This window comes from Camelus bactrianus, chromosome 10 (assembly GCF_048773025.1).
Source record: "Camelus bactrianus isolate YW-2024 breed Bactrian camel chromosome 10, ASM4877302v1, whole genome shotgun sequence".
NCBI lineage: Eukaryota > Metazoa > Chordata > Mammalia > Artiodactyla > Camelidae > Camelus > Camelus bactrianus.
In genome coordinates, this window is record NC_133548.1 from 33,979,797 (window position 1) to 33,988,362 (window position 8,566).

Genomic DNA, 8,566 nt, shown 5'->3' on the forward strand with positions numbered 1-8,566 from the left:
ACCCGGGCCTCCGAGTCTCTCTTCTCCCCTCCCGTCTTCTTTTCCTTTGAAAAAGAAATAGGCAGAAAGCCTCGCTCTGGGAGAGAGGACGCGAGTGACTTCTCCGAAATAAACTTGAAGATAACGACATTACAATGAATGGCAGGACGCACAAAACCCCATGGGCTCAGGTCAAACGGCATTAGTCACAGGTCTTAGCCGCAGCAGCCGCGCCGCGCAGCCCCTTAGGCTGTGACGGGGTTTGAAAAGACGCGTTCAAGGAGATCACTTAAAGTAAGATCCTTTCGTTCGATTTCTTGCTTCCCTAGGATTTATTTTGCCTTTTCACGGGCGGCCCAGCCCTTGCCTCCGCCCTCACTTTTCCTCTTTGGTGCCTTAGGGAAGCTTTTGGAGGCTATGGAGACGGACTGCTGGAAGCCAAGTCCACGTGGATCGCAGCAAGGGGTTGACCCACCTTCCAAAAAATGTCAGACCCCCTTTTTAAAAAAAGAAAAGTTAGCAGCAGTTAGTCTCTAGTGAGGCAGAATGGCCGGTGTGTGTGTGTGTGTGTGTGTGTGTGTGTAAGAGGAGGGGCATGGAGGGTGTCAATGCGCAAGCTAATAAGTGTAAAAACTACACCCAGGGAAATACCTCAGCAGGAGAGGAGGTCTAGGGAAGGGGGGCGTTAGGAAGGCCCTGGACTAACTTTGAGTTCATATCACCCCTCAAAATAAAGCCCTGCAAACGGAGGCTCTCTTCTGAAATTCCCAATAGACTGGGCAAGCGCTTCCTTGATGGGAAACACAACATCTTTAGTCCCGGCTTTCCTCCTTCTGGCAACTGGCAACCGCTCCCAGAAGCGGGGTATGGAAGGAAAGCAGGAGGGAACAGAGGAGTAAGTGGAGGAGAAGGAGGAAGAGAAGGAAGAAGAGGAGAAAAAGAAGAAAAGACAAGGAGGGAGAAATTGCAAAACCAGAGCCGGTCCTCCTGCTTCCAGAAAGCGGTTGGTGGGCAGGAGTTTTGGGGAATGAAAACTTTGTGGCAAGGTGAAAGCACACGTGTTCAAACACTTTAGACTTTTTCTCCCCTATTTTGTCACAAAACTTCAAAAAGAGGAACACTTGACGTTCTTCAAAGATCTCTCTTCCATTTCCAGGGGACCCCAGTTAACTTCAGCAACGCATTCCCCATATTTAAATAGCCTCTTATTTAAAAGTTGCTCTTTGCCTTAGTGGTTTTCCACCCCCTGTTGCCCCGAACGCCTTCCTAAAAAGTCTTGGGCTCAGAAGTTCTGTACTTGCGTCATCCTGGAGCATTAATTCGGCTCCAGAGCTCGGCCCTAAATAACTTTTTAATTTGAATCAAGGGAGAGCTTTAGCGGGCTCCGTTTCTGGTTTAATGTGATATAAATCGCAGATGCACTTTTATTGAATGGTTAAAGCAGCGACATGGAGATCATCAACACAAAACACCCTGAACAAAACCATCGAGAGAAATAAAGCTGGTTAATAAGATTTTTGAGAAAGCTTTGTGTTAAAAAGCAAAAAGGAAAACCAGCTGAAGGTGACAGTTAGTTCATGGTTAATAGGATCAGGGCGGCCTGGCGAGGCTGCACACTTCTCTTTGGGGAGGTTCAGCTACACCAAAGAAATGAATGGGACATTTAACACATCTGTTATCTAGCAGGGCAGAGAAACTGGGAATTGAGGCTCAGCACCACTCCAGCCCCAAACCAGAGGAAAGTGAAGTCTTGTCTATAGGAAGATTCTCATTTGAAGCGCCAAATTAAGAATAGTCTTTCCTGATGTGGACCATATTTTGGGGAACCGCCTCTTTTCGCGCTGTTCTCACTTGTTTGTGTATCGCAGGTGGTTAAGAAGCAGCAAACCTTTGGCCAGATAAATGCGTAGGGCTCTCTCGGGATGAATCCCAGTCTTAGCTGTTGTGTCTTTAAAAGTCCAGGCTGTGAATTTCAACTGAAACTGCCGAGGGCTCCTTGAGGTTGGAAGAGGGCCAGCGCAGCACCCAAAGCCTTCAGGTCGCCTTGCCTGAGGCAGCTACCGACAGAGGTAAGCCCCTGCGATAGGAATCCCGCCGCCTTACCCCGTTGCGAAGCTGCCCTCTGCTAATCCCCATAGTGAACTGTGGATCGTTCCGCAGTGACACCTCTTCTAAAGACCCGTCGCTGAAAATCGTTTTCAAAGTCGCTGGGAGTTGGCAGAAGAGTCATATTACTGTTCAGGTGTCCACCAACTCTCTCAAACTCAATTAGTTTCCCAACATAAAATAACTCAAATCAAGACCTCCCCTCTCCACCCCTACGGTCGCACATCCAATAGCCCCAAAGCATTAATTTCAAGTCTGAGTTGTTAGAAAGGCACTCTCCTACACCACATTTATTTAACCCACCCCTCGCATCTACTTTTTGCCTCAGCTGGAGTAATGTATAGGGCTGAGACTGAAAAGGGAGTATATTTTCATGTTCACTGACTTGAAATTTTCCATTGCCCTTCCCACAAGGGGGGAGGGTTATTTTACTGATTGCCTGGAGATGAATTTCTATGAATATTTATTGATTTATTTTCCAGGCTCAGCAGGGGGGCTGCAAATAAATTTAGTGCGTTCTTTAAATAATTCCTTTTCTATGAGGCAAGATGTCATCTGAAACTTCTAAATAGGCATTTAATTAGCCCCGGTGTTGCTTTGGAACAAAAACTCCCGGCGAGAGCTTTGGGGGCGCACTGTATTGCAAAGAGGCGGTCGATATGCAGAATTGATGCGCGCCAGCCTTTGTTGCCGGCCCATTGTGCGGGCCATGCTTATGAAGACTAATCCAATCATAAATTGCACCCCTGCGCCAATCAGAGCGCCCAGAGCCTCTGGCGAATGAAGCTCGAGTGGAGAACTTTGTTGAACTTCATTGTCAGAGCTGTCACTTTTCAAAGCGCTTTAACGGGCGGGCTACTATAAAACCATCACCTCGACGGGAGGACCAAGGAGGACTCGCAGACGCCCAAGAGGGATCGTTACTTGAAGACCTTTGCTAAGCCCAAGAGAGGGGGCATTGAGGGGGCGGGAGGGGCGGGAAGCCAGCAATTTACCCTCTGGCCACTGGAAGAAGGGTTTTTTCTGCCCGCCCCGCTCCTAACATGATGTTCCCCGGCCTCCTCGCGCCCCCCGCCGGGTACCCCAGCCTCCTGCGCCCCACGCCCACCTTAACGCTGCCCCAATCCCTGCAGTCGGCATTTTCCAGCCACTCGAGCTTCCTGGTGGAGGATCTGATCCGCATCAGCCGACCTCCAGCCTACCTGCCCCGCAGCGTGCCCACCACCAGCATGTCGCCCCCTAGGCAGAGGGCCCCTGCGGCTCTCACAGACACCGGGGCCTCGGACCTGGGCTCCCCGGGCCCGGGCAGTCGGCGGGGCGGCTCACCGCAGACAGCTGCCTCCCCTGCCAGCGAGCCCACGTTTCTGAAGTTTGGAGTGAACGCCATCCTCTCCTCGGCGCCCAGAACTGGTAAGTGAGAGCTAAACGCTGAGAGCCTGTCTAAGTGCGGAGTCCTTCTGGCCTCAGTTTCCTATATGCAGCGGGTACCCACGCACACAGCGGCGCACACACCTGTGCACGATCCCCGAGGCCCCACGTCAAGCAGTGTAAAACTTAGGTCCAGAATTCCCGGAAGAAAAGCCTCACCCTCAGAATGAACGTGAATACCTGCAGTGTGAGAGCGCGCACAGTTCCCTGGCGCAGCGAAATTGAGCGCACTCCCCTGGGCGTCTGCGTTTGCGTCCTCTAGCTTCTGGGAGCCAGTTTTTTAAACCCAAGACAATACATTTACTAGCTTTGCTAGTATTATGGATCTGCAATTCTTTTCTTCCCCTCCCCAGTCCTACCTATCTCATTAGTGCCTAGGATAACATTAGGGACAGGGGCGACACTGAGGACTATTGGTGGGGGGAGGATTTCCACAGATGAAGACAGTGTTAGGAAAAGATTTATTTTATTCTGGCAGTGCATTGAGGAAGATGCCTTTGAAACCAGCCTAAGGGTTAATCATGTCATGTATTCAATACGATGTACAATAATCATGTATGTAATCAAATTCCCTTTCTGTCTCCCGACTTCTTTTCCTCCTTCCCTCACTATCTCCCAGAAACGTCCCCTGCCTTGCTCCAGAGTGTCCCTCCCAAGACCTTCACCTTTCCCTACTTTGAAGGCTCCTTCCAGCCTTTCATCAGATCTTCTTATTTCCCAGGTAGGTCTCATCCCCCTTCCTTTCACGAGGCTGGGCGGTGCACCAGCCCCAGCCCGTCGCTCCCTGCGAAGCCATATTTCTCCGTCCACCCCACGGGGTTACGCTCTGGTTCAGAGGTTGCGAGGCGTACAACATTCACGAATCCGTCGCGCCAATTTGATGCCCTATTTAGCACAAGCAGTGACTGCTTGACACTTTGCACCAATTCCCTGCTCTACAAATTAGCAGGAATTGTCATGGTCCCAATTTGAGGCGGTTCCCTTCCCGGAGAGGAGCTGTTGGCATCCCTTCACGCCGCCGTTTTCCCACAGAGTCAGTGCACTTGGCCACGATTCCCCACAAAGGTTTCAGCACCATGACCAATTGGTCAGCTCCTCCAGGCAGCCACACACAGACCAGCCCCTCGTCCCTCCGAGCCGTGGAGAGACACCTACCAGCCGGGGCTAATTTCTCTTTAAGACTCATTCAGGGCTTCGGGCTTTTCACAAGACCACATAGGGTGCCCTCTTGTGTGGGATGCCTGGGGTTGCCCAGGGGGAGGAGGACTAGATCCTCCCATAATCCCAGTCTTCTATTTCCAACCTGATTTCCCAAACTCTTCTCATACCCTCCCCCCACCACTATACCGTTTTAAAGACCGTTGAGCTCATAAAATAAGAGCCCATAATTGGGTCCCAGTCTAAAGGAGAAACACCTCAAACAGGTTCCACGAGGTTTTCATCCTGGAATCCCCGTGGTGGCTCAAACTATGGTTCAAAAACTCTGCAGTTGGTCAAGACTGAGGAGACAGAGGAACTCCTATAAAGGGAAGAGGGACTGGGTGGGGGATGGGATCCACAGCACTCCCAAATATCAGCGAAAGAAACACGCAATTGATTTCTGAAAGGGGGAGAGAGAATTCACCAATGCCCCCCCCCAACCACCATTCATGCTGCTGCTGCTAATGGAATTTGCTCCCTTTCTCTCCCATCTCAATGCCATAACAAAAACAACCCGAGCTTTATAAATAGCTTTTCATGTCCATTTAACGAAAATGATTGGGGGAAGAGAAGCCTCTGCCATCAGTATTCTCCCAATGGTCTTGGCCTGCAGTTGTGTTTAGTTTGAAAGTGTAAATCTCTTTTGTCCCAGTAATATATGGCTTTCGCTGCTTGTCCTCAGTCTTTTTCTGTTAGTTCATTACTACACAATTACCATTCACGCTTCATTAGAGTCTCTGTTTCTTTTGGGTTTTTTTTTTCTCCCTTAAAGCAAAACTCCCCCCCCCCCTTTTATCATGCCAATACCCATTGGGAAGCGGTCAATGTGCTAATTAGCTGCCACTTTTCATGTATCGGGCCACATTTTGTGGGGGAGGGGAGGAAAGATTAATATAGAAAAGATGAATACTGATTGGATTTTTCAAATAATAAAAAATCCAAAGCGGATTTTCTCCTCTCTATCAAATCAGTAAAGCACCTCATTTTCATCTAAAGAATGCAAAAGCTATCAACGTGCTAAAAGCGTAGAGGGAAAACCCAGTGGCCTCGGCTGGATATTTTATTTTTACTTTTGTAATTTTTTTTTCTGTTGCTATTTTACTGACGCACGCAGGTTTGTTTCCCTGAGACCGCTGAATGGAGAAAACCAAACAGGCTATTGTGGGGGATGTTTTCTGTTTCCCTGGTTTTACCTAATCCGGGTTTGCACGGTTGAAAGGGAAAGTTATTTGGGCGGAAAGCGCCTTTCACTCTCTCAGGTTTGTAGGTTCGTAGCCTATTCTCCAGAGGGAGAGAAAGGAGAGCTTTAAAAAGATGAAGGGATCAGAGAGAAAAACGCAAGGAGGCCACAGTGGAGGGTCGGACGCCACTGGCCCCAGCGGGATACCTCCCACTCACTCACCTCCCACCCCTGGTCTCCGCAGCGTCCTCCAGCGTCGTGCCCATCCCGGGGACCTTCTCCTGGCCGCTGGCCGCCCGCGGCAAGCCTCGCCGGGGCATGCTGCGTCGAGCCGTGTTCTCTGATGTGCAACGCAAGGCGCTGGAGAAGATGTTCCAGAAACAAAAGTACATCAGCAAGCCCGATCGCAAGAAGCTGGCGGCCAAGTTGGGCTTGAAAGACTCACAGGTGAAGGCACTATCCCCACAGCTCCTCTCTCCCACGCATCGGACAAATGGCAGGGTTCTCTGAAACTGCATAGGTCCCATTGTACAGATGGGGAAGCTCTAGAGAGGGAATAAGTGCACGAGCCAGCTTCGCAGAGACCTCTCAGGAAAGCCCGCTTCTCTCTCGGGCTCAGAGCCCCCTACCCCCACCCCCGACCTGGGCCAGGGGCCCGAGGACGTGGCGAGAGGTGCGAGAAGCTGAGGTGGGGGTGGCGGCAGGGTAAGCGCCCAGTCCTAACCGAACTCACTTTACCGGGTGGGGAGCAGGCAAGGAGGGGAAGGACACGGCCTCCTTCCCGCTCTCTTGGGGCGGTTGGGGTAGAGGTGGGGTCTGCGCTAACCTCTGCGGCTCCCCTTTCACCCCTCTCGCCCCAGGTGAAAATCTGGTTCCAGAACCGGCGCATGAAGTGGCGGAATTCCAAGGAACGCGAGCTCTTGTCTAGCGGGGGCTGCCGTGAGCAGACCCTTCCCACCAAACTCAATCCGCACCCAGACCTCAGTGACGTGGGTCAGAAGGGTCCTGGGGACGAAGAGGAGGAGGACGAGGGCCAGGGCAGCCCCCGCCACCGCCTGGTCTATCACGCGTCCCCCGACCCTCCGCACCTGCGGGACCCGCGGCTGCGGCTGCGGCTGCAAGGGCCGCTGCCCTCTTCGCCCGCGCACTCAGGCAGCCCTGACAAACCTTCGGACTTCTCCGACTCCGAGGACGATGAGGAGGGTGCGGAGGAGGAGATCACCGTGTCTTAGAAGCCTTCCCGCGCCCGGTGTTACTGATTGATTATAAGTGCTTTGAAATTGAAGAGGTGGGATTCAGTGCGTGTTCACTTAGTCTCCTCTGCCCAGACGCTGCCGCGCCCTGCTGAGCTTTTACCTCGTCTAGGGCACCTCGGTCCCTTCCATTGCCCCAAGTGACATTCCCTTCCCCCACAAAACACCTCCCAACAGCCACTCCACAGAAGTTTAGGTCTTGGTCCCGGCCTTAACTTTTCCACAGGGGCTCCTATCTTGTTTATTGCAAGCAATTTTAAACACAGTGGGGTGTTTACTCCCACAGCCTGCGTTTAACGGAGACAGGCCCCGCTGGTCTGCAGCAGCAGCAACCCTGGAAGATAGGAAACCCTTTATGAAGTTGGAAGCCGAGTTAGGAGTCACAATATCAAGCATCTAACTTCAGGACCCCTGACTTCCTAGATTCCATCCCCCTCCCTATCTGAGGTAGCAAGGGCCTCCTACCCAACTCCAGACTCTGGTAACCCAGTCTTCCCCATAGCAGTGTCCTTAGAAAGCTCAAGAATTTCAAAAAGAAAAAAAAAAAAAAAACCCTATCTGTGCCTTTTGGTCTAAGGTACCACGTAATAATGAGTCTTTTCTAAGTGTCATATTCCAAAAGCTCTCTGGGAAAAAGAAGCAAGTTCTCTAAATGGGAGGAGGAAGAGTCAGTCTCTGTATGTGCATTAAAAAAAATTTTTTTTTTTTTTTTACTATTTCTGCATTCATAGTCTATGCACTAAGCACTCTACCTTGTGCCCCTTTATTATTTCTGGGGAGGTTTCACTGAGCACTGGGCATGATATTAACAGAAAGAAACCTACAAGCCTCTTTGATTTTTTTTTCATGGAACTTTGCTGTCTTTGCACAGCTTTTATGAACTGTACATTATTTTGTACACAGGTATGGATATTTTATACCAAGGTTATTGTGAATGATATAAAGGACTGACTAGATTTCCTTCTCTCTTTTTTGCAATGGTTTTTAAACTTTAAAAAGGTAGCTGTTTAATTGCATAACTTATAAAGAAATACTTATTTTGTATTTTTACTATGTACAGATTTTTATATATATATATGTATGTATGTATCAAATGAACAAATGCTAAATAAAAAGTAGAATGGACACAATGGTCAAGTGATATCCCTAACTCACGGAATGTTAGAGCTATTCTAGTTCAAGGAATGGAGCTATTCTAGTTTAAGAGCTACTGGAATTCACAGAAGGCATATGTCTAAAGCACCCAACTAGTTAGTGGCCAAGCTGGAACTAGAGCCCATCTGACTCTGAGGTCAGTGCCTTTTCTGCTTCCCTGTATCCTAAGAAAGCCACATTTGCTATGGTTACAAGTAAAATAGCTCCAGTAAAGTGATACCGACAAGCTGAGTGTGCATCCTGCTTCCCTAATCTAAGGACTGAA

At 49.9% G+C, this 8,566-nt stretch overlaps 1 protein-coding gene across 1 annotated transcript; it reads left to right on the forward strand.

Annotated features, from left to right (window-relative positions):
* Positions 1–2,787: 2,787 nt before the first annotated feature.
* On the forward strand, positions 2,788–8,265 carry DBX1 (developing brain homeobox 1). The gene is made up of 4 exons (XM_010964766.3): positions 2,788–3,495; positions 4,133–4,234; positions 6,138–6,340; positions 6,754–8,265. The coding sequence occupies exons 1-4, from the start codon at positions 3,129–3,131 to the stop codon at positions 7,123–7,125; spliced, it is 1,044 nt and encodes a 347-aa protein (XP_010963068.2). The 5' UTR covers positions 2,788–3,128; the 3' UTR covers positions 7,126–8,265.
* The last annotated feature ends 301 nt before the right edge of the window (positions 8,266–8,566 follow it).

Bases quoted from the DNA above. Each gene is read 5' to 3' on its own strand.
- DBX1 (XM_010964766.3), top strand. From the start codon at position 3,129: ATGATGTTCCCCGGCCTCCTCGCGCCCCCCGCCGGGTACCCCAGCCTC. The intron at 3,496-4,132 runs GTAAGTGAGAGC...ACTATCTCCCAG, and splicing joins CTCCTCGGCGCCCAGAACTG to AAACGTCCCCTGCCTTGCTC. The intron at 4,235-6,137 runs GTAGGTCTCATC...TGGTCTCCGCAG, and splicing joins CAGATCTTCTTATTTCCCAG to CGTCCTCCAGCGTCGTGCCC.